Genomic DNA, 26,385 nt, shown 5'->3' with positions numbered 1-26,385 from the left:
CCAGACCCAGCAGACGCCCTGCCGCCCCATCAGCGATCTTATTCATCCCTGGGCCAGGCATGGGCTCTGAAAAGACAATTATCACAAACCCTGCACCATATTTCCATTGATATCACAAAAGTTCTTCTACCGTTCCTCTACCTAGTCTTGCTGCATAATAATCCAACAGATTACTTACTTTCTTTTGCCTTTCTGCAGTGTTGTTGAATGGTTCAGTGATCATTTCCAAGATCATTTACTTTAGTTGACATGATGAGAAGGAGGAAATTAAATCACAAAAAACTACAAAATGTCATTGATGAAAGCTTTATTGCCAAGTATGTTTACACATACAAGGAATTTGCTTTGGTATTATGGTGTATACATTAAACATAGTAAGTAGGAAAATATAAAGAAAGATAAAAAGCAAGTACTGAGAGTCAAAGTCATAAATATAAAATAGACAGTAAGATATGAATAAATATTATAAAAATAGTAAAGAATATGTACAATATGACTGTTATTTTAATTAAATTAAATTGATGATTGATGTAAAAATGATAAAGATGAATGAGTTTGTCTTACATCGTTTTACCAACAAACCAATGCAATAAATACCAAAGTTATCATCAGTAAAATCACTCCAATAGAACAAGTAACGATAATAATTTAGAAACAAGACTAAAAGTCTACAGTGGCACTGTGAGCTAAATGCTAATGCCAGCATGCTAACATGCTCACAATGACAATGCTGACATGCTGATGTTTAGCAAGTGTAATGTTTATCATGTTCACTATCTTAGCTTAGCATGTTAGCATGCTAACAATTGCTAATTAGCATGAAACACAAAGTACAGCTGAGGCTGATGGGAATTTTATTAGTTTTGCAGGTATTTGGTCATAAAGTATTGGACAAATTTGACAGAAATTTTGACCTGATGGTGGCGCTACATGGAAAGTCAGGGGATCACCAAAGTGGTTACAATTTATCTTGAGGAGGGCTTGAATGTGTGAACCAAATTTCATGGCAATCCATCCAACAGTTGTCAAGATATTTCAGTAAAAGCCAAAAATGTCAACCTGCTGGTGGTGCTGAAGGAAAAGTCAGAGGATCACCAAAGTCAGTATCCTCTGGGCACCACGAATGTCTGCACAAAACTTCATGGAAATTCAAATAATAGTTAATGAGATATTTCAGTCTGGACCAAAGTGGTAGACCAAGTGACCAACCGATATTGCCATCCCTATAGAGCCATTCTGCTATACAACTTTCATAGTTGCCATAAGCCACATAGCCATGCTGTGCATGTAACTTAATCTGTCCATTTTCCTTGTGAATTACTAGATAATTGTACTTCTTCAGGCCTTAAATTAGGAAGATTCAAAATTGGTTGACCTGGTCATTGACCATACAGATATGCAGCCGGCGATGAGGGTGTCACAGGTAGACACTGCTTCATTTTACCATTTATCTACTGTATTGAAGGTTGTACAAGCAACATTCCTCAGCATCTGCTGCTATAATGAGCATAGCCCAATTTACCATCAAGGTGTCCTGGGCGTGGATCCTGATGCCCCTCAATCCAGAGGCCTGTCAATGGACCCTTGCATGCGCAAAGAGAAAATAAACATAAATCATTTAAGTCATTAAATGTTGTGGGCACAAATAGCAATCAAGCAGCACAGAACAACCTGTCTCTGAACTTTTTCTTTCAATTTATGTTTAATAAAAATGTAATGATAGATATCCAGGTTGCATGGCTGCTAAATAACATTACAGGTTGGATATCTTAATCTGGTCATGCCAAGGACAGCAGTGTCTGTTCAATAGGCTGGTTTCACAACAGACATTTTGACTTGTCACAGCTGTAAAAGCACAGGTGTTACTAATAGACAGTGTGACAGTGAACCAGCATGAACAGTAATAGGAAATGGAAGGCTAAATTGAATTTAGCCATCATTAATTCCCTTACAAACCTTGCTGTACAGTCACAGTCATTTTGGCTCATATGAATGAAGGCTTTACTGTAATGTAAAGCCAGACTACGTTCTTAAAATGTATAACAACTCGACACCATTTTAAATACTGTAAGTTGTAAGTTTTTTTCTCTGTGCTATAATATCTGAGGAAATGACCATTGCAAACTTTTTTAATGCAGTGATTAGAATCCCACAATGATCAATGTAGTGATTTTGCATTGTAGGCCAATGCAATATTTGCATGGAGATTATTAATAAAATTATTATTATTAAAAGTTAAATTATATACTAAATTTATATATATATATATATATATATGTATATATAAATGAAATAAACTGGTGAAAAATAAAAAGAAGAGTAAAAAATGTTTTAGTTTTCATTTATTCTATCAACTGATTAGTTGTAAATGTTTTTTTTACCAACTGATCATACAGCCTTATATTTCTTCTTCACGCTCCATTTTAATTATTTAACAAAATATATTATTTATTGATATATCCAGTTGTACTTTGGAGTTATCTTTTAACCTTTTACTTAATTTTGTCAGTATTGGGCCTCCATAATTTTGAGCCCAAAATTGAGAGAATGTTAATACTTTGATACTGTGTAATACTTTTGCTCATTTAAAGATCTGTTGCGAAAAATTACCCAAACCAACAATTAAGAAAAAGCTGTAAGAAACTGTCCAGTATTTGTCTGGCAGGTGGCGCTGGAGGTTCGCAGATGTTAGCGGTGCTGCGTGTGGAAGAAGCCGCCTGTTGGTGCTGTTCTGGGGCATGTGGCTCAGCGGAATGGGGCCGTCTTCCTCTCTCTGACCCGTCGATGAAAAAACCGACCGAGCGGCGAAAGGGCTGGGGATGCACAACGGGACAGAAGAAACACGGCTTTACGGGCGAAAAACCAGGAGTGCTGATGCTGCTAAACATGGAGTGTCGCCTCCTTTGCGGAATAAACCGAGGGTACGCTGATGTGGCCGGTCAGTGAGTTTGTATGAGCAAAATATTTGGCTTCTACTTTTGTTTTGTTTTTTAACCGTTGGCGTTGATACACACATCTGCAACGATGCGGGCTGTGGACCGGAGAAGAACCGCCGCGATTGTACTCTGCCTTTTGGGATACCTTGTCTCCAAAGCTGCCACCAAAACAGTACCGGAGGACACAGCCACGGAAGGTAAAGGTGCTTTAAACATTTTTGTCCGCTCGCTTTGTCCACAGTTAGCCAGTTAGCTGGCTATTTTGGTGGCTAATGGTGCCGCTAGCCAGCTCGGATGCTGATGTGACCTAAACTTAGCTAACGTTAGCAGGTTAGCTGGTGGCAGAAAGGGAGCACGAAAACTTCTCAGAAATGTTTGTTATTCAGCCTGGTTTTATGTCCCGGGATAACATTTTTAAACCAACTGTTTTTCAACCTGATGTAGTCATATCGGTGTAAAGTGCTTTGTTAGTGGTAGAGAGTAAAATCATGCCCACATATTGTCCAGAATAAGGCAGCAGGGGAGTCCAGCTGCTGTGATTTGTCATTTTTAGCGTCGCTACATTTCATAAAACACTCTTTCTCTCTCTTTGTAAGTTATGTGTCTGTGTGGGAAGAGGGAGCCCACCTTGCTCAGGTGTCCCACAGCAAGTACATGAATACCAACAAGCTCTAACTTTATGCTTGGCCTATGTGCTAGAGCTGCAACTAATGATTATTTGCATTATCGATTAATGTGCAGATTCTTTTCTTGATTAATCAAGCAATCAGTCTGTAAAATGTCAGAAAACACTGGAAGATGCCTGTCACATTTCCCAGAGCCCAACTTGACATATTCAAATTGCTTGTTTTGTCCAGGTAACAGTCCTAAACCCACAGCTTGTCAATTTAAGATCATAAACAAATGTTAACATTTAGACCATTGAGATTTTTGCTTTAAAAGTCATTTAATTTTTTGCAGATTAATTTTTTGTCAATCGTCAACTGATTAACAAAACCAATTATTTCAACTCAACTTTAGTTACTTGTAAGATAAGATGCAATAAGATAAGATAAACTTTATTGATCCCACGCAGGTAAATTAACATGTTACAGCAGTAGAAGTACAAGAACTTATGCAAAACTACTGTATACATTATGAGCATTCACTTTACACAAAATGAAGAATGAAAACTAAAATATAAGGCTATAAATGCTAGCACTGAAGCATTAGCAGATCATATGCTAATAATTAATCAGCTATATTGATAACTGATTAATGCTTAAGTCATTTTATGCCAAAGCTCTGGGTCGAGCTTCTCCAGTGTGAGGATTTGCTGCTTGTCTTTGTCTTATTTGATAAAAAAAAATGATTTTGTAAAATTTCTTTTTACTATATTCTGACATTTCATAGACCAAACGATTAATCGAGAAAATAATAGTCAGATTAATTGAGAATGAAAATAATCATCGCTCATCATCTACTAAATAATATATTCACTAAACATAAATAGTTACAGCAAAGTATTTTAGACAAAAAAAGTGAGAAGACAAGATGTTCCAGTAAAGAATTAAATACAAAAATTGCACTTGAAGGAATGAAATCGGGTAGTTGGTAAGTAGTAGTAGTTTGTTAGCAGTGTCTGCAGATTGCAGTGCTAGCAGCTAACCATAACAGGGATGTGGTGGGTGAATATATTAATTTCCCTTCAGCGTCAGAGGGTATCCTGTCACTACAGCAAAGTTTGAAAGCCAGCATGAATCTCAGCGATCTGTTGGCTTCTCATTCAGTCACTAACTTCAAAGCTGCCCTGTCATAGTTACTACTAAAGTGGAGTCACACATGTTTTATCTATCACTTTTAACTCTCAGTTACATGTACAAGCACACACACATCGCAGTCGCCTGTGTTCGCTTACGTTTTTGGCTGGCCTACATTCGGTCCTCTCACCACATCTGTGTTTACAGTAGAAGTATGAATGTAAACATACAGTAACTATTGCTGTAAATCAGTCAGGGTATAAAAAAAATGCAACACTGAGCACTGATTTTTCTTAAAATTGTCAAGTTAGTTCCTGATATTATATAATTTTGTGATTAGTTGAGGAGTGTTTGAAGTAGTTCTACTTTAAGGCTTTGCATCAGGTATTTTCTGCATCATGAAAATCGGCTAAATTCACAACAAGCTCTGGTAAAGAACAAGGTATAATTGCGATGATAATCACACGATTGCGGTGCTTTGAAGTCCCGGCCTCTGCTCTCTGTTTTCCCTTTCTTTCTCACTCTCTCTCTCTCTGGTGTTCACTTTTCCTCAGATTGACCTTCAGTTGTCCCCGTAGGCCGGGGGTTTGTTCAGGTCGATACTGAGGACTTCTGCTGGTCTGTCCAGCAGACAACATGGATGAGTGGAGCCAGACAGACAATCTACTCGCAGATATAGATCTCACTCACATTACTGCTGCCCATAATAGGCATGGCACTGCATCTCCAGTAGACAAACATTCGCTGGAGCTGGACAAGGGCTGCCAGGAAGTAGACCAATCAAATCATGTTGTCACCAGCTAGCCAAGCTTGATGTTAATCACAAGATGCTGGTGTGAGTGCTAACAGCAGCCCACTTTGGAGAGGATACAGGTCGTGAGAAAGCATAGTGTTTGGGGAGGGGGTCAACAACCTCCTTAGCCAAACAGCAGAACCAGTAATGGTATATAGTACGGTATGCAGACTGGAATATTTACTGGAGTAAGATGCAGAGAGTCCATTTGCTCTCCAGTCTGAAAGTGGAGACCTGATGATGTAACCTAATTGCGGTGTCCCCTGCTGAGTTAATGGGATTGACCACCGCTATCTAATCTTACTTTTAATCCAGATGAGAGAAAATAGCAGACTGAACACCTATTAATAGTCTGTATTTATAATGGCAGAACTTTAGTTCAACAGATAGGAGTGAGTGTTTGTCTTTATCTGCTTTCATTTTTTTTTAAAACCATGCTTTGATTTGCCTCTCTGTGTTTCCACATGTTGCATGTTGTGACATGTTTTTTTCTATTTTTTCATTGTCCCTGTTGGTGATTCATACTTTCTCATTGACCTTTTAGTGTATTCCTCATTTTGTTCCCATAACATTTTCAAAAGGTCTATTTTTCACGACACTGAGAATCAAATGTTTGCTATTTATCTGAATGATAAACAAATAGCTTCCGTCATTGTGTTATTACATCCAGAAACACAAACAACAGCTTGAAGTTAAAATGACATTCATTGGTATAGTTTTCATAGACTTGACTCCTTAAATGCATTGCTTTCTATTAGTTGTACATATATGCTAAAATACTACTTAAAAAATCTTTTACTATACATTTTTATAATTTATTTAAACAACTTGCCAATGTTTCAGCTATTGAAAACTCATGTGACAGAGCTCTTGCGCTCTTGTCACATGATTTCTGCCTCTCGTACTCAGCCATGTGCTCCTGAGATGGTGAAAGAAATCAGTTGTGTTCCCCCCTTTGCTATTACCGTCTTCTTACATATTATTGTGGTTTGCTGAAAATTTGATCTTTTGTAACCAAACCAATTCCACATTATTGAGCATTTTCTCCAGCCGGGCAGAAGAAGAGGGCGTATCAAGATTAAGAAATTAAAAGTACACTTTGTCACATTTTGCTTTTATCGATACACCAACTTTTCCACCTCAGCCAAGCTTTAAAACAATGTTGCGATTAAAATGTAATTTTTTTAAAACAAATTTTCAGCATTTCCACGCAGGTTTTTTTTAATGCGCAAATTGAAAATGCACATAAAAACAGGTGATAGAAACACATTTTGTTTTATAAACAAAATGATTTGGGCTTTTTCACTGACATCACTTTGAACTCCAGTAACTTGTGATAAGCCACTGATTCTAATTAGCAGTGAGCACTAGCGTAGCTGCAACTTTTATACTAGATGTTGTGTACAAGCAAGTTTTCCACTCCTCGTGTGCAGAAAGCATCTGTTTCCTCCTCTGCTTGGAAGAACACCAAAGGCCCCTCACACACCCAATGGAGGCCAGCCATACCATGCATTTCCAGTTTGTCACACCTCACTTTTATGGTGCACAAATGCTTTGCCTCCCTGGAACTTCTGATTAATACACCAAACATGCATGAATTGAAGCTGTAGTGGGCTGAAAAACATACACACACAGTTGGTGTGTCTTTGCCGTTTTCTATCTTTTTTTCTCGCATACAGACACACACAACCAACCCTGCTGCTTTGGCTGCTGTTGCCTGGGATAATTTGGTCTGAGATCGCTGCATTGGTCAGGCAAAACTCCCTTTGATGCCTTTTATCCTCCATATGGTACTCAATACACACAGATAAGGAGTCAATGCAGTGAGGAGCAGTTGTAGAGGTACTGGTTTAGCTGCAGAATCAAGGTGTTCTCGGTCATTCTTCAGGACGACCATCTTCGTCGGTCCTGTGTGTCGGAGCAGAGAGGAGACTCCTAGCTTGTTTAACAATGATGCCACTGCAATGGTGATTTATTGGAAGAGGATCGGGAGGGGACTGTTGCATTTGTCAGTCTGGAGTCTCCCAGGGGAGTGTTTTTAAAGTGAGCACAGCTGGTACCCCTAACAGCATATCACTGGGAATGGGACAGGAAGTGAGGTCATGATCTCCACCAAATCTTTATGCAGTGGGGAGTTTCTCTCGAGGGGAAACCCAGCCTTCTTTTTGTTTTCCAATCCTCTGCTATGACAGTACAAATGTAATGAGGGCCGGGGGGTCAGAAAGCAGCCACAGAGCAGATCTTTACACCAGACCTCTCAAAGTAATGATGTGTTTGGCTTGAGATTGACACGTTGCTCTGCCAAACCTCGTCGCCTACAAAACACCACATAACTTCCACCCATCCAAAGGTATCATTTGGTGCAGTGCTCTGTTTTTAGGTGGAGCCAGCCTGCACTCGGGCTGAACTCTTACCAGATTTGTCAGAGTGGTTCCCTCGCTGACCGCAGGATCCCTAAGTGGTGGGGGGAGGGGGATTAGTCTAGCCAGGGTGTGTATGTGTTAGCGTGTGTGTCACAGAGAGGGTGGGGTTACAAGAAAGAGTTACGACGAAATTCAGTTGCAGTGCGTATGGGAAGAGGTGGGCATGTTTAGGTCAAGGGAGAAACCCTTTCAGTTTTAATTGAAAGGTCACTATGGGTCAGTCAGCAGCCAATGATCAAACAGGGTTGACGTGTGCAAAGACAGAGAGAGAGCGTGGGTTTGTGTGGATGTTAAATTATAGTGTTTTTGTACCAAGTTTTTTTTTTTATCATACCTTTGGGATATAAAGCTGAAATTAACTTTTTGTTTGTTTTTCAGCTTGTGATATAATGAACCTCACAGTGTTTGAGCTGCCTCTCTGCAGAATAGTTAATAGATGTGTGCATACATTGTTTGGCAGTGGTGGAAAGTAAATAAGTATATGGTGGATATTAACTAAGTACATTTACTTAAGTACAATTTTGAGGTTCTTGAGCAATTTCATTTTCTGCCACTTTATACTTCTACACCACTACAATTTCAGAGGCAAATATTTTACTTTTTACCCCACTACATTTGCTTGATATCTTTAGTTATTAGTTACTTTGCAGATTCAGATTAATAATACAACATATAATCAACAAATTATTATAGGTCAAGATAAGGGTTAATGATTTCAGGGGGGAAACTCACTAGCTACCCAGCAGTATATAAAGTAATTAAATCTAGCCCATCTTTACCAGATGTAAAAAAGCGATACTTGCACTTAAATGCATCAATAATTATAATCCAAAATTATAATAGACATAGACAGTTGCCAACACAGGCCATCAGAAAATGTGACTCTACCGTCCCTGGAAATTTAACAAAAATGCAGCATCTAAATATTGTCAGGTACTTTGCGTTTATCTCACCTGTTTTAGAGACTGATAAACATTAATAACAACAATCACTTATACAAAGTAACATCCATGCAACAACACCTCCTGCAGTCACACTCAACAGTTGTCACAGAATATGTAACATCAGGTCCAAACTCTTCTCCTCCTCTTTTAAGGTTTTTCAGTGCATGAAGTCACTACGGCCATAGCTTGTTTATTGTTTTGCTACATTTTCAAAACGAGAGAGCAGCACAGATGGATGTCGGAAGTTGATGACATGTCACTTATTGGATGTCTCTTTTTTTCTAGGGCTGCATCTAATAAGTAATTGATTAATGGGGAAAATTATAGGAAGGTTATTCAGTGATGAATATAATCATTTTGTCTGAAAAATATTAGAATATAGTGAAAAATGCCCATTTCCGACTGCCCATGGTGATGTATTGAAATTATTTTATTCAACCAACAGTCCAAAACACAAATATATTTCTAATCTACATGGCAAAGAAAAGCAGCAAATCTTCACATTTTAGAAAGTGGAACCATTTTTGCTTGAAAAATTACTAAAACAATTAATCAATTATCAAAATAGTTGCAGGCTAATCATTGCAATTCAATATTTTTTTTCTTGTTGCATCGTAGCGGCACAGTTCACCAGACATTCATTGAAATCAGTCTTAAAGAGACTGCAACCTATATTTTATTCATCTCGCACAGTGTGACATGCAGTGAACTTGTACGATTGTTGTTATCCTCCAGCCTACAGGCGCCTTTACTGTGAGCCTCTCTTCAATCAACAGGCAGTCTGTGTACATTTTTTGTATTGCTCCTCTCCGTTAGGGAAGGTGTTTATATATACAGTTGTTTTTCCCCTCTGGTCCAAGGCGTCTTTGAGAGAGGGAAACGGTCCATTGTTTTAGAGGGGAAGTGCTGTCGGCAAGAGTCCAGGAAATGTCAGACGGCCGTCTCTTTGTGATTGGCTGGGATGTGTAACGCAGCCTCTGTGGATTCGAGGCAAAGGGCCTGGCACTGAAACAAAACCCAGTTAAAGAGAAGACTGTATTTTAGGCAGCTGTAATTATAACACCACTGTGTTTTGTGGCTGTATATCACTCCCTGTTATGGTTGATTTTTCTGCAGTCTCTTCACACCAACACTCAGGTCTACTGTATATACTCGGTTCAGTACACACTCTTATTTGTTCACAGAGGTGACTCTGAAGGTTCACCTGAGCGATGCCAGCACTCACCAGCCCCTGGGAGGAGCCACCATACAGCTCTTCGCCAACCACACTTCTGTAACCACGGAAACCTCATCAGCTGATGGCAACACCTACCTGCGCTTCCCCTACCGCCTTGGGACACCATTGGTCGTCACCGCAACCAAACAGGGATATGTGCCAAACTCTGTGCCATGGAGTCCCTCTAGATTACCTGGTAGGTGTGTGCGTGTGTTTGTTAGTGTGTGTGTGTGTGTGTGTGAGAGATGTGTGAGAGAGAGAAAGATATTTTAGGACAAACGCAAGAGTGATATTATGAAATCTTGCAGTTTAATGTGTCTGTTAGTGTGAAATAGAAATAGTGTGCGTTTGTGCCAGGCGTGTGAGCTAATGATGAGTGGAGTGCTCCATTACTAATTTATTACAGTAGATGCCAAAACCCAGCAAGGGGGCTGCTAAAGCTTCCCTTTCACTAACACACAAAATACCTCCCAAGAGGCTGCAGTACAGTGTGTGTGTGTGTGTGTGTGTGTGTGTGTGTGTGTGTGTGTGTTGCGGCGGGGAGCTGGACTGGGGGGGGTATTATGAGCCAACGGAACGGCGGCCAATTGGATTATCACGCTTACCAGCTCTGAACAATGGAGGAGTGAAAGGAAGGAAGGAAGAGGAAAGAAGTGCAGTTTGCTGGGTCAGACTTGTGTCCTGCACAGAAGGCAGGATGAAAGCAGGACTATTAAAAATGTATAACGATGGTTTATTGACTTATGTCCGATAGTGATCAGTAAAGTGGCAAGGTAGATTGCAGTTTGCTTCTTATCTGATTGTGAATTTATTCACTCAGTTAATGTAGTGTGTACACTTGTGTGGTTTTGTTTGTTTCAGTATTTTCCTCCATCAGCCTGGACCTGCTACCAGAAAGAGCTGCTACTCTGATGGTGTATGAAGATGTTGTGGAGATTGTTTCGGGCTTACAAGGTAAAAAAAATGCAGTGTGTGTGTGTACGGATCATTTGTTGTCTATTTAGCTATATGTACAGCCAACTGTTTTTGATTTTCAACATTTTTCACCAAAAAAATCCCACCCAAATCTTAAAAAAAAAGACGCAGATTAGTTTAAAACAAGTCTCACCCAGTTTGTAAAACAATCTCACCACAAGGTCCATTAGTAGCTGTTAGTAGCTGGAGCTTTCGTTCGTATCACACAATCTTCCTCAGCAGATGAAGTTGAGCTTGAAGTTGAAATGGAAAACTCCAGAACAGATACTAAAGGACCTTGTGGTGAGATTGTTTTGCCAACTGCTTTTCAAGATCAGGAATGAACTTTCAATCTCAGTTTGTATCCAGGTTTCCATGTACCCAAATGTTGTTGTGTTTTCAGCCGCCAGAAGACACTGATCACTGTAGTTCACACTAAACTTGGTTTTCTACATAGCTCAGTATATACTTTAAGTTAAAGACAGTGACGAGAAAAATGGTGAAGAACACATAATTGAGCTGCTAACTTTACGCCCTCTTCAAATCTGTATTTGTAAGAAAAATAAATTGTTAAACTAGAGTTTTTGTGCTGAAAATGGTATTTTTGGTATTATAGCATTACCTATACATTAAATGGCCTACTGTCACGTAAGATCTGGCAGAAGAGGTAATGAAAAATCCACCCTCCCCCGTCCGCACATACACAAATATAAATCATGTGTCTGTCTTTGTTAGTCAGCCTCTTTGTTAAGGTGTGTGTAATTATATTAGATAAGGCTTTCTCACTCAGGCAGAATCAATATCGTCTCTTTGTCTGCTGGGTCTTTTGTGTGTATGTGACCGACAAGGGAGTAATTTAACGTGTCAGCTGTTTTGTCTGACTAAAAAAAAAAACCTAACAGACACATAAATATACAGACACCATTAACATGTAAACTTCTTAAGTACACACTGCCCACAGCACGTGCCTGAGTGGAGCGTAGTTTCTGGCCTTTGTCCGACACACTCTGTTTGTCATGATGTTGTGAACTTGGGCGCCCAGGGGAGTGATAAACCTTGGCATGTGGCACGAAGAAAGAGAATAAAAGAGGGGGAGGAGGAGGATGATACAGTATGTGCTGGAAAGTGGGGTTCTGGGTGGAGCAGTCGGAGAGAAAGGGGGATGGGCAGAGCGGTGTCCAACAGAAGGAGGAACAGATGAGGTGAGAGAAAAGTGGAGGGAAAAAAGACGAAGAGTTGAGGAAGGGAGCACACAAAGAACAGAAATAGGGCCATTTCCTTTCACAAAAACAGAGCCACAGAAGGGAAATAACACTCACACCTGATTTTCAAGAACAAGCCTCAGACAGAAACATGAAAGTTAAAAGATGCACACACTGCAGAGCCAAAATTCATGTTGAGTGCAACTAGAAACAGTGAACACTCCTATACAGCTGGATCTGTGTCTCACTGCTCAGGAATGTGCACTCACAGTCGGACCACAATGACATCACCTTGCTGAGTCCAGCTACATGCAGTTTTTACTGTTTGTTGCACTTTATCTATAATTTGTTAATGGCAGACAGAGACTGTTTGGTAGGCAGCGATGGGGAGAAATGAAAAGAGAACAATTAATTACACAGCAAAATATCAGAGAGGCATCACACTGGCCGAGGCACTGCGATGCAGTCAAGCGAGGCATTATCTCTACTGTATTAACCTCCATTAAGCCTAGTTTGATGGCTGAATTTATAAAAAGGCATTAGGTGAAGACGAGGAGTAGAAAACTGTCTTGTAAAACATCAGTGTGCAAGATGGACTGTTGCTGTCAGGTGAAAGATTTTTGTCTGATTTCTCCATTGACTTTAATAGGAAAACTGAAGTAGAAAATGTTTTGTAGTTTTATATTTTTACAAAATGTTATTTTACAGTTTGCCCTACAACATTTTACCTTTTTATATACAGAAAAATTGCACAGCCCACCTACACACTGGGCCAATATACACGTTCGCATATTTAAAAATGTATATCTTTGAATTTTTATCTTTTATCTCTTTCTAATTCTTAGTTTTACTCTTATTTCCTCTGCCAAGAAGGTTATGTTTTCGGTGCCGTTTGTTTATTTGTCTGTCAGCAGGATTACGGGAAAAAATACTGGCCCGATTTTCATGAAACTTGGCAGAAGGAAGAACCCATTCAATTTTGGAGCGGATCCGAATCACAGGGCGGATACACAAATAATTTTTCACTTTTATTAACATTGCGAGATCGGGTCGGCTGAGGTCTGCGCTCTCCAAGTGCCCTTCTAGTTCTGAATATGAATCTTTATTGCACACTGGCCTTTTTAGCACAGTCTCAAGAGTATGCCACCCTGGATTTCACTGCACATATTGTATGAGCATTTGACAAATAAAACCTTTGTGTCTTGAGTGTAGATGGAGAATTGGTGATTTATATTTTCTTTGTACCCTCATGCCTTAGTCTGCGTTTCAATACTTCCCCACCCTGTCTGGCATTCAGTTTCAGTTTCTTCCTACTGAAGACGTAAATATAAAAAAATTTGTCACGACTACATACTTTCATTTTTAAAGAAGGCACAGTCAATTACTACACACACTTTTGTTGCTTTAATGAATATGTAGGCAGCAGGACGGTGTATGTGGGTTTGACTCAAAATAAACTACAGTGCCCATGTTCATCGTAATGAAGGCATATGTCACCCAGTGCAACTGTGTTGTTCTTTGAAGTGTATTTAACACAAGCAATGGTGTGTGGCACGGAGGAATAATCTGTATCAGGCTTTGGCTACACAGGCAATACTTGTTAAAGGATCAAATCATTATTGGTTTTGGTGTTTTCCAGGGATTAATAACCAGAAATCACCAGCCTCATACTTTTAAGATGTACTGAAGAGAGATCTGGTCTTGCATTTTTGAATATCTTGCACACCAAACAATTTAAAGAAGTACCTAATGTTGGTGTTATTTATAACTCACAGAACAATCGGAATATATATTTTGGGGAATTGTATGCTTTAATTAGAGAGCGGTCAGTAGAGAGATGACAGGAAACGAGGGGAGAGATCTTAAAAAGCAATTTGAAATTGGTCGAATACTTTAGCAACACTGGAGATGCATTCAACATGACATCTGTCTGTCTGTCACTCCTCAAGGTTTCAGGCGTCAGCCCAGTGTTCATTTCCAGCGCAGAGCTCTGAGTCTTCCCTCCAACACATCCTACGCCAACCTAACTGCGCTGCTTACCGTGGCCAGCACCCCCTCACACATCCAGCACTTTCCCCACCTGCAGGTCCTCGGCGGCAACGGCACAGGTGAGGCTCGAACTGGCGGATGGTAACAGCACAAAGGAGTTTAAGATTCGACCATGGAAATAGGGCCAAGAAGAGTCGGGGCACAGATGACAGGGGGAAAAGGCTGCTGAGAGGGGGTGGGGAGTGAAGAGAAGAAGCAGCAGTACATCAGAGAGACTCTACCCTGGAGAGGCCTCTCTATCTGACCTCCTGAAACACAATAACCCCTGTGTGTGTGCTCTCTGTCTAACACAACCCCCATGCCCGCACGCTTTCAGGCGGTCTCATCCACGTCTTGATGTGTGTGTGTGCGTGTTGTATGAATTTGTATGTCCTTCTTTCTCCTTCAGTTTGAATACCCCTCAAAAGCCCCCCCTCCCCACAGCACATACCTTCTCCCTCCAGGCAACACAAGCATACTTGTGCTTTGTGACACTTTCCACCCTCAGCCTCTCGGTTTTTTCACTCTCCACCCTGTTTCCTTCTTTCCTGTCTTTCCCTTGTTTTCTTTCCTGTCTGTCTTTCCCCTGACAACTCTCCTTTTATCTTCGCTTTTTTATGTTACTCCCCCCGCGCTGTCTGCTGCTTTCACTGCTCCCGTCCTGTGCGCCTTATTCCCACTCCCTTTCCTTTTTGCTGTGTTTTTCTCATTTACACTCTCCCGCTTCTCTCACAGGGACCGAGAAGAGGTTTGAGTTGACTCCTGTAGCAGCCATCTCTGTTCACTTATTGGCCAGCGACGGAGTGGAACTGCAGGTGAATGAGCCAATCACGGTCTCCGTCCCCCTGCCGGCTGACAGTGGCCTGAAGGAAAATGATCACATCCCTGCTTGGAGATTTGACCCACGCTTGGGTATGTAGTGACAGAAACACAAGAGCTTTCTGACTTTCTAAGCAAAAAATATTCTCTCATCTACATATCTGTGTTTGTATTTTCCCCTAAGATCTCTGAAAAATAACCTCCACCCTTTCTAAAAATGCAGTGCTGTAATATATTTACTTCTATGTAAATGAGACCTCTTTCCATGGGTGAATTATTTTTGATATTATCAGAATAGGAGCATTAATACAAACCACTTGCACAGTGCTGCCACTTGTAGCACTGTGTCAGAGTGATGAATGAATTTATTCATAAGGTCATAAAAAATTACCAACATATGGTGCCACATTAATCTGCAAATCAAAACACAAATACTGCTTCACATCATAAGATTGGACCGTAGATGCATAATCTGCTGGAGCTCAGTTAAATCCTGAACTGAACTAAACAATAGCAAAGGGCTCTGCGGTGCTGGCTCCTACAGCCGAGACCCTTCAAGCCTCTCTGGACCCACTGTTTTATTTTAGCAATCTTAAGTCTGTGTGGTCAGACGTCCTGCACTGTGACACAGCCAGTTCTTCTTGGACAGGCTGAGCTGAAAGACAATGATTATATCATCTGTTGAGTCAGACGTGTCTGCACTACAAAACATCCTTCTGTGTACGTAAGTGTCACATTGCCACATCCAGATCTACTGTATCTCCACATTACGTTTGTGCCGTGCCAGTGCAGAAGAAAGGTCTGTCGGGACTTATTAAAATAAAATGTACTGGGTTATTTGATGCAGAACTGAAACATTTAGTCGATTTAATCGCTTTGTAGGGAAACAGAATAATCTGCAGCAATTGGCCACTTGGGGACAGCAGAAACAAGCTGTGTTAACAACACTGCCATATCATCACCTTTCAAGCTGATATGGCGAACTTGTTAGCCAACAGTTGCGTGTTTACATGTCCAGCAGACACAGATCAACAGTAGCATTCATTAGGAGTTGTGTTTGTGTCCAATATTCACTCTTCTTTTAGCTCTGTTTTTGTTCTCCACCAATTCCTGAGAAAAATATCTGGCTCTTTAGCTGCTAAATGCTCCACTTTGTTCACCAGTTGTGTGTGCGTGTTGCGTGATGCTGGGCAGGCAGGTGCCTTCTGCCACCGAAAATGACGCTATGAGAGCAGTGAGAGTGAACCAAAACAGTGATGTTGCGGGGCCGAAAACCAAAACAATGAGCTGAAAGATGCTGAAACTCTCTGTAGACTGAGGGGAACTGTGGAGTCGGGGAATATTCTTTGTGGGGTCGTCACTATGAGCGACCCCTTTATAAGTAGTATAATATAAAAACATTATTTTAGCAGCTTTAAGCAAAATTGCAAGAAAATTCACTGGTTCAAGCTTCTCAAATGTGAATATTTGCTGATTTCCTTCGTCTTCTGTGGAAGTTAACTGAATGCCTTTGGGTTTATGACTGTTTGTTTGACAAAACAAGCAATTTGAATATGTGAACTTGGGCTCTAAGAAATTGTGATGGCTGTTTTTCATAATTTTCTGGCATATTCTAGACCAAATGATTAATCAATGAATAAAGAAAATAATCAACAGATGAAATGATTGAAAGATTAATTGAGTTTGATCTTCTTAAACTAATCAGACTTGTCAACATCTTGTCTAATAGACTGGTAGATAATGTTAGATGAACATATTCTTGGAAAACAGTTGTTGCCCAATAGACTGAGGCCTACCCCTGCAGTCCACATTTGCTGAGTCAGACTACATGAACATTAACAAGAATAATAGGCCACTTGTCACTGGGATGAATGTCTTCTACATTAAACATGTTTTAGTCCTAACTGCATGTGTGATGAGACTAGCATTTCTCTAAATCTGCCCTTGAAAATATTCCTACTAAGCAATTGGGCCAATCAGGTTGAAAATCTGGGTCATATTCGCTTTTGTGATGATTTTAAGGATCTGAGGGCTCAGTTTGAAGTGCCCAAAGTATCAACATCTAAGCCTTATAAAAAGGGCTTTGATAAAAGCTGAGAGAACACACACTTGTAGCCTACACACAGCCTGTAGCAGCAAGTATTTCCACAACAGAAGCCATCCCCGGACCTCTCTCCGGGCTACATCTCGTGTTCCTTAGCAACCCACCAAATAAATAACACAACAGAAAGGCCCGGCTCCTGATTGAGTTTCTTCACTGAGCGATTAAGTGTGTGAAATGTGTGTGTGTGTGGTAATGTATGTGTTAAACTGAGGATAAAAAAACACACACAAAGAAAGAACTTTGAAATCTGTCCGGTGCCTTTTTGGAGTAATATTTCAGGCTGATAAAAGCTCCCTCACAAAGAAGCTAGTTTTGTTTACAAAGTGTGCACATGGACGTCACACAGACACACACACACACACATACACACACAAAAACCTGTTTCTCTTGTATAACTGACAACCTCTAATGCATTGTTACATGTTAATGGAGCATGGGGCGAAATTATGTCATATATAAACAGATCAAGTTCACCTGTTGGGGTGTGTGTGTGTGTCATTTGTAAACAGGTGCACCTTCATCCTGAGAGGAGTTTGATGATGCAAATAAGGACAGCTTCCTCAAATGAACAGACTACTGTCTGTGAACAAAAAAAAAACCCAATGTCAGCTGTGTTGACTTGGACAAAAAGTAATATACAGGCTGTATTGACGTTATAAATGTTTGCGTTGTGTTGAAGCAGTTGTCGGACTCTCTGCAGTGTATTGTATGGAAGCGTGGGAACAGTCATTAAATGTCAGTATTAAACAGGTCAGTCACACAAAGAGAGGACTCCCTTGTGGAAACAATCAGACAGAAGAGTAAATCCGGGCAGGGCTTGGTGTGTGTGTGTGTGAGGTGCTGAGTCACACAGCCTCTCTCATTTCTCTTTGCCTCTGTTTCTTGTGTCTTTTCCCTTATCTCTCCTTCCATCCCTCCTCTTTGTCCGCTGTTGTTTCCTTGTTATGTTTTTTCCCCTTTCCAGGCTCATATATATATATATATATATATATATATATATATATATATATATATATATATATATTTGTCTTTCCTCGTTAAATATCCTCTCCTCCTTTCCTTTTTGTTTCCCCCCTCCTGAAGATCGATGCAGATTTCTGACTACTTGATGTTGTATAACTGCGAATCAACATAGAACCAAAGTAGCTCTCACCATGCTAGCCCTGAGAGCCAAAGGAGGGGAAGTGTGAAGGCACTACTGAATGTTTCCTCTTGGAGCAGATTTACTGTGAGCCAATCAATCAGTGCCTTCGGCTTTGTTGTGGTTTTTGGTACTGGCACTGCTGGAGCTGCTATTGTGCTCCTATTCATAGGCTCCCAGTGACATTTGACTGAGCATGCTGCCTCCCTGTGGGTGAGTTAAGTACTGCCTAAACACTCTCCCCTCCCTCACACTGCTGAGCTTGAGTCTGTGTTTTACCAGCTATTAATCAGGTTGAAAAGTCTTTTTCAGTCAGTTTTCTCAAAAAAGGCCTTAGAAGGTATTAAAAAGTCTTACATTTAATATACAAAAGTCTTAGCCAGTAATGTTAGTTATAAAATGCTTTTGTATCTGATTGCGGGTTGTTGGGAGACATTATAAACTAAAAGTGGGATTGTTTCATCAGTGGATCGTGCACGCAGGAAGGTGTTTAATTCTTTTCTGTGGAGTTTCAGTCAGGACCATCAGACCTGTAGCAAACACTTCTGTCACTTCTGCTAGCTACAGTAGCTATTGTTAGGAGTTATTGTTATATACTGCAGTGAAGTACTGGAAAAATAAATAAATAAAGAATTCCATGCCATATCGTCCCTACGGGTTTTTCATGATACTTTGGTCAGTATGACTGTGAAACAGGTGATAAATTGCATTTTATGTGGTATTAAAAAGGTCTTAAAAACTCTTAAATATAACTTGCAGAAACCCTGTTACTTTATTCCTGACAAGTATCTAAATGTAGCTAAGTGGAGTGCCGCTTTGTCTATACTGCGTTAATAAGTGTCAGGTGGGAGTTTACTGCAGGCCTTGTCGGTTGTCACTTTATGGCTAATGCACTCTGAAGGTGGTTCTAATACAGAATAATTGTTGGGAAATTTGATTTCAAGCTCCGCGGTTGTGTGTGTGTGTCTGTGTGTGTGCAGGTGCATGGATAAAGAGCAGCTGGGGTCATGTGCAGAAGGAGGGCAACCAGCTCAGTCTGACCTACATTGCTCCTCAGCTGGGATATTGGGTGGCCGCCATGTCCCCACTACACTCAGGTGAGAAACTGCTTTGACACAGATTATATTTACTGTAAAAAAAAAAAAAAACACATCACACATTTTGGCATATATGTTCTCACACACTGTTTGTAGACAGTGTTGCAGAAAGATATAGAATATAGATATATAGTCATAATATTAACAAACAGTGAGCGAAACCTGTTTCATATAAAAATCAGTTTCTTTATGAGCTCATCTTTTCACAAAATTAACTGTTTCTCTCTTTTCCCCACCTCTTGTCTGTCCAACAGGTCCAGTTTTTGCGAAGGACATCAGCACATACCACACCGTGTTCCTGTTGGCTATACTGGGAGGCATGGCTCTCATCCTGCTGTGCCTGCTCTGCCTCCTGTTGTGCTACTGCAGGTGTGTGAAACACCTTACACAGCAATATGTCCCATCTAAAAGACTGTCAGAAGATGCCAGATTTGTCTCAAAAATGAGGAAACAAAGGCAATATTTTGACAGTGTCAGGAATATACAATAATATGAGTTAGTTCTTATGACTGGTTATGTCACATGACATAAGCTGTCTTGGTTGCAGCACAATATATGGTTAATTTAAATGTTAACAAAACAGTCTGTTACTGCACAAGTACTCAGGTACCAGTGCTCTACTGCAAATAAAAGCGCTCAGGGAATTCTGTTGTCCAATTTAAGTGCCAGTGTTAGGAAAGATGCATTTAAAGTCCATCAGATTCCTCTGATTTACTCATGACATCCGCTTGTCTCTGTGCTGTGCAGGCGTCGTTGTTTGAAGCCTCGAGGGTCTCACCGCAAGCTCACGCTGTCCTCTGGTCTTGACAGCAGTAAGAGGGACCAAGCCACCTCCATGTCCCACCTGAACCTCATCAGCAACGAGGTCTGTCTGACTTACAGAGAACGGTTCAATCACTAGTCCACAATGCACTGTCCTAGGGAATATCAGACCGAGAAAGTACTTAATTAAGACCTGGGTGGCTTGGTTCAAGCTCCAAGGTCCATGGAGGTGCTGTACTGTAGCTGAGTCATTCATCTAACATCCCAGTAGTAGGCAGAAAAAGGAAAAATTAATTTCTCAAACTACGAAGGATCAATTGCAAAAATGTTCTCTTGTTTTGTCTGTGATAAAATTGCATTGATAAATATGATGTTTTCCTCGGTGTGTGTCTGTGTTATATCTTGATTTACATTGAGTATATTTAAAGTTTCTTACACTTCAATATTTTGTTGTCTTTAGGTGCAGCTGGAACTTGTTTCCACAGCGACTGAGCCCGACATGACCACACCAATGCTAAAGCCTTTCTCATATGAGCATCAAGACAATCAACGTCAACACAGCGTAATCCATCACAACAAACACAGCCGCTCGTCTCTCGGCAACAGCCACCACGGCTCATCTCTTGGCAATCTGACGCCTCGCAGCAGAGACTACCGGCAGTCTGCAGAGACGTTCCAATTAAAGGCTGCCCTTTCATCCGGAACAGACCGGGGCTACCGTCAATCATACACCTCCGTCTGCTCATCCAGCAACCCGATTTCAGATGCACTGTCATCAGCCAATCACGGACAGGTGTCGGGTAACCATCTGAGCAGTGTTGGGATTGTTGATTGCATCTCCCCATCCTCTCCTCCTCACTCCCCGAGTCGAGGGGAGGGATGTGAGTGCAGAGCTCCTGACTACCTTCTGTCTCGCTCTGTGGACCACCTGGAGCGTCCAAGTCCCCCTTTGCTCTCCCGGCCCGGCCAGCTGCTCTGCTGCGGCTCTGTGGACTTGCTGAGTGGAGGAGAAGGCTACCCGAGGGTGCGTCCTACACTGGTGATCCCAGCACACTACATGCGCCTGCCTGGGGAGCACCCTCTGTCTGGTCAGGCCCTCCTGTTGCAGACTGACCAGCAGAGTGACTTGGAGACCATCCAGGCTGAGCTCAATGCCTCACATTCCCAGCAGCCCCTGGGGCAAACCCCCACTGACTGCACCCCAGGTCCCACCAAGCAGGGTGACGGAGAGGGCCACGGCCTGTCAGAGTCTCTGTCTATTCCTGCAGCACTTGGGGAAACAGGTCTAGTGGAAATAAACAGTGAGGACACCTTGTTGGCTGAAAAGACTTTAATGGAGCTAAGAGGAGGGAAGCCTCTGCCTCATCCGCGAGCCTGGTTTGTCTCACTTGATGGACGCTCCAACGCTCATATTCGCCACTCCTACATCGACCTCCAGCGGGCGGGGTGCCACGGCAACACACCAGGTGGAGGAGGTCAGCAAGGTAATAGCAGCGGTGGGAGGCGTGGCAATGGCAACGATGCCAGTCTGGACTCCGGTGTGGACCTGAACGAGCCGAGAGTGGGCCGCAGGGGGAGAGACGGAGAGCGGGAGGAAAGAGAGATTGAGAAAGACAGGTCGAAGGGCACAACACCAGCCATGGCCTACACTCAGCTGGTGTATGTGGATGATCTGGATGGGGGAGGCAGCGAGGAGGAGACGCCCAAGTGCAGCCTACAGGACAGTAAAACAGGACCCATCCTGTCAGACAAAGCAGAGGGTCAGAGAGGGGATCAGGGGGATGTGGAGGGGAAAAGAGTAGAGGGGGTGCGAATACAAGAGGAACCTCCCTCACTTTCCTCTTCATCGCCTGCTTCTCCTCCTCCCCTGCCAACACCAGAGGGAGAGACTTTCAGGACTGACCACGCGCTGCTGTCAGTCTCTCCTGATGACGATGCAGCACACGAGGATGGAGAGGAGGAGAAGAAGAGTCCCTGGCAGAGGAGAGAGGAGCGACCCCTGCTGGCCTTCAACCTTAAATGATCCACAGATGACCACGTAAAGGATGGGTTCACACTTTTTCTTAATAGAATACTCACATGCCCATATGTACATTGAAAATGTTTTTGTGTTAATTGTTCCTGCTGTACATACTGGCCCTTCTTAAAGCGATTTCAGTGTAAGAATCCACAGTCCTTGTTCTGTGAAATTCATTCTCAGTTAGTCAAATCAAGTGGGGATCTTCCAAAATTGTAGTCTTTTTAGACAGAGTACTTTATTAATCCTAATGGGAAATTGCAGCGTTCTGGCAGCGAAGTCACACATGAATCACATAACAAACAAAAAAACAAAACAAATAAGTCAAATAAAAAAAACTAGGACCACACTCTAAATATATACAGCAGATGTTTTCAAACTGTAAGGTGTGCCTCCTCAGGGGCGTGAGGGGTTGAGGGGAGGACGTGGGTGAGGTGAATTGCCACAATTTGAGTCAAAAATCATTCTCAGAGTATAACCTCAGTCATATCTGAACACACAGCCATAATACATATATTTTTAGATTCAGTGTGACTTACACTTCCTGATATCATTATCTCCAATGTCCATCGTGAATAAACATCCATAAATCTGGTTAGAAATCAGGGGGGAAAGATGCTCCTTTTAACTCCAGAACTTGACTAAAAATCATCAAGTTTTTAAGTTTTCTTCAGTATCAAAGTAATCCTGTTAATCCTGATAGTTGTTTGTACATCCATGGTTACACTGCAAACAGAAATTGCTAATAACTAATTCGGCACACTTTTAATGGTGCCAATTTTCCAAAATATAAACAAATACAGGGGGGAAAAAACAGGGTTCCAGTTGCCGCAGCTGTATTTGATTTTGTCATTGTCAGAACCCCTGATTTACAGCGATCGTTCCTGGTAATATTCTGAACATGGTTAGTGCAAGTCTAATAGATACTGTATATTATCATGTACGGATATGGCAAGGTGCTTCATTTGAATTGCATACATGAGTAGAGGGAACCGTTATACACTAAATCTTTGTAGACACACAGTTACGTACATGTATATAAAATATAGGAATGTATGTAACAAACAGTTCTGGTTATAATTTGAAATTAGTGCCGTACAACTTTGTGTTACTATCCCTCTGCTGTGACTCAGCAAGGAAGCACAAAGAGGGAATTTTATACTAAAAAGACTTTAACTTGGCCTGTCTAACTTGAGACAGATATTAGCTTCAGCTGAACATTAAAATGCATTTTTACACAGAACGAGGACTGGATTTTGTCTCTTACAAATCTGAAATCTCTTTAGGAAGGGATCTCTTTGCTGCTGGTGTAGACAGGAGGAACAATTACAGCAACCAAAACTGTTCAATTGTACATATGAGCATGTCAGTTTTGTTTTGAGATAGATTTTTAAAAAAATGTGAACCTATCTTTTAACCATGACTCCCCCTCTGCTCAGACCATACCGTGAAGGATATGATACATTGAAGCCCTTTGTTTTTTCTTAATATAGCACTGAGAGAATATTTCAGCACTGGGATCCCTTCTAGTCTAGACCCATGAAGAGATGGTTCAGATCCTTCATGAACTTCCAGGTCCCCTTTATGAAATGACCACTGTTGTCCTCCACTTTGTCATTCTCACAACTCCCTACATAAACAGACCACTCATCGGGCACGATATACACATTGCCTGAGGGAGACAAACGGACTTTGGAGACAAGAAATTAGAATATTTTATGCACAGATATATGCCTTTTTTTTATAAATAGCCTTGTAAGCATAAAGGAAAAACTGTAGGGTGGTTCTCACAAATGAAAGACTACAGGAATCTTTTTTTCTCGAGCCATATTGGCCTCAGTCCACTGACACACTATACTTCTTTAAAGATTATAACCCTAATTTAGCCACACTGACTGATTTTTAAGATTGTGGAGCATTTGTGCAAAATGCGGCATGTGATTCTACTCTTTTCACAGTCTGTTAGGAAATTAGGTCTTCATAGCGTGTTTCTGTGCAAGAATCACCCCTGACATGAACATGTAAATCCTGTACTGAATGGTTTTGAGTATGTTTCTAGAATCCAGCCCGTCAGAAGGCCGTATGGGTGTTTACATGATCTACACAGGGGGATAGTGTTGGTTTGGACTGAAGAAATTAAACCACTATCCGCACTGCAACGTAATCAGACAATGTGACACACCACTATGCTGGTGGTTAAAGATATACCACTACGAAACTGTAGTTCCACCCAAAATAATTGTGAGGTGTAATAATATGAAGGGTTTTGTAATTGTTGAACCACTGACTAGCATATTTTTGCTCTGAAGGCTATGCATCACTTTTATATGGCTGCTTGAGATGCCTTTTTTTGTAATTTTAATCACCATGATTTTAATTGCCAACATGAAGTATTTTACCTTAAAATTGCTATTTTTATTTCTTCAAATATGTTAAGGGTTTTTATTTTTCTTCTGCCTTATTGTTAGAGCTACAAAAGCAAACTGCATAAGTTTTACCTGAAACCAAATTATTTTTGCATGCTGTGTTTCACCTTCATTTATTTCCCTATTTCCTCATGTTCCAAGTGCCTTTGAACAACCTGACTCTACAACAAATATGTGGAACAGATTACCTTATTTATTTCTCGCCTTCTTTTGCCTTCAGCTTTTCTCCTCTCTACCTCAGCCCTCCCTTTCTCTCCCACTTGTGAAAGAAAGCATGCAGTAAACTTTCCTCAGCACTAGCGTGTCACAAGCTACACTGCAGACATCTCAGAAAATGTCTACCAGCTGCTGCAATCGTAAAATCCTCTACAGTAATCAGCAAGGCACCAGTCTCTCCTAGAGTAAGTAGTTAAGGATTTACTGAAGTTTTCAGTGTAGCACAGAATATATAAAGCTAAGTGCGATTGTATGTGAAGCTAAACTGCAGGTCATTTCAGTGCATTTTCCTATTTTTGTGTTTTTGGAGGGTGAATGTTTGTCTCGAATGTGTTTATGCGCACCTGCGTGGTGGTAGTGTTCACCTGCGATGCTGCTGGCTGTGAGTTTGTGTTGTGTCAGACTGTGTGTCCACATGAGAGCGCTGACAAATAATCATCATACATCCACTCAAGGTTCATATAGTCAAAGCAATCATATTACAGAGTGTGTATAGTTCTTTCCTTTCCTCTACCTGGTCAAAATGATGTGTGAGTTGGTGTTGTGAATGGCCACTTCTCTTTGCAATACAGCATCCTGAGTGTGTAACTTGGTTGCTTGTATTATATTTGAAGCCTATTATTCAGAATAAACAGCCAAACTGGAATGATTTGTGTGTATGTCTGTGTTTGTAAAATTGAACAAATATGAAAGAAGTCATGTGCAGCCTGAGAGTTTTTATTTCCTCAATTCTTCGTGTTATGTTATCAATAAGTTCACATTAAATCACAGACCCCCTGTTGTTGTGATTGTGTCTTCTTTAGGGACCCTGTCCTGAGGGAAGTATCAAACATCAAAATATTTTTCACCAGATACATTAGTGTGTCAATACTTTATGGGATGACAGTGCTTTTAAAGCATTTTATAAATAGTGTTGGTTGTTATTAATAGGGAAAGTACTATTTAAACTGTCCATCTGTGTTTAAATATCAAAAGTTATATGTAAATTCGATGCCGTCTTGAAGTAGTCTGCCTCTGTTTTAAGTCTGTGTTTTTTTTTATTATTATATCATGTATGTTGTTGTACAATGTACATTGGTAATGCTATGGTGAGCAAAAAAGCATTTGCTTCATTGTTAATTTCACTTTCTCCATTATTTAATTAAATATCAAATATTAGTTATCTTTTAACAAGGATGGCAACTGTCCTGCGGCAATACAACCCCAAAGGCCCCAAAAATCCCACATTTGCTGCGTGTCAATTATTTTTTGGACTAATTGCTAATTTGTTTGGGAATTGGCACCAGTAAAGTACAATATCAGCTAAGACAGGTTCTGCATTACCTGATGTTATGATCCTGTCTTGTGGAGGGGCCCTGTGTAAAAATGTAGTTTAAAGATCTAATATATATTGTTTATTAAACTGTGGTCACATGGTGCATACTGCTAATAAACGTGTGTTTAATCAAATTACCACAAACTGACGCATGGAAACCCCATATACTGTTAGTAGTGATAGTTCTGTTTATCTTAAAATTAGATAACAGTTTTATTTTGTTACCAATGCACTGTATTTCACGTTAAAAGGT

General features: G+C 40.8%; 1 protein-coding gene across 3 annotated transcripts; it reads left to right on the top strand.

Annotated features, from left to right (window-relative positions):
• Positions 1–2,678: 2,678 nt before the first annotated feature.
• On the top strand, positions 2,679–25,463 carry fam171a1 (family with sequence similarity 171 member A1). Of its 3 annotated transcripts, none has more exons than XM_044209378.1 (9): positions 2,680–3,139; positions 10,020–10,247; positions 10,913–11,005; positions 14,157–14,315; positions 14,971–15,147; positions 19,280–19,396; positions 19,651–19,765; positions 20,144–20,261; positions 20,619–25,463. In XM_044209378.1, exons 1-9 carry the CDS (start codon positions 3,025–3,027, stop codon positions 22,179–22,181), a joined length of 2,685 nt encoding a protein of 894 aa, XP_044065313.1. In that variant the 5' UTR covers positions 2,680–3,024; the 3' UTR covers positions 22,182–25,463. The 3 variants fall into 3 exon arrangements, with proteins under 3 accessions (XP_044065315.1, XP_044065313.1, XP_044065314.1); XM_044209379.1 differs by having other exon boundaries at positions 2,682–3,133; XM_044209380.1 differs by lacking the exon at positions 14,157–14,315 and having other exon boundaries at positions 2,679–3,139.
• Positions 25,464–26,385: the final 922 nt, after the last annotated feature.

Source organism: Siniperca chuatsi, linkage group LG9, assembly GCF_020085105.1.
Source record: "Siniperca chuatsi isolate FFG_IHB_CAS linkage group LG9, ASM2008510v1, whole genome shotgun sequence".
Classification (NCBI taxonomy): domain Eukaryota; kingdom Metazoa; phylum Chordata; class Actinopteri; order Centrarchiformes; family Sinipercidae; genus Siniperca; species Siniperca chuatsi.
Note: the sequence above shows the minus strand (reverse complement) of the source record. Positions and strands in the feature narration are given on the sequence as shown.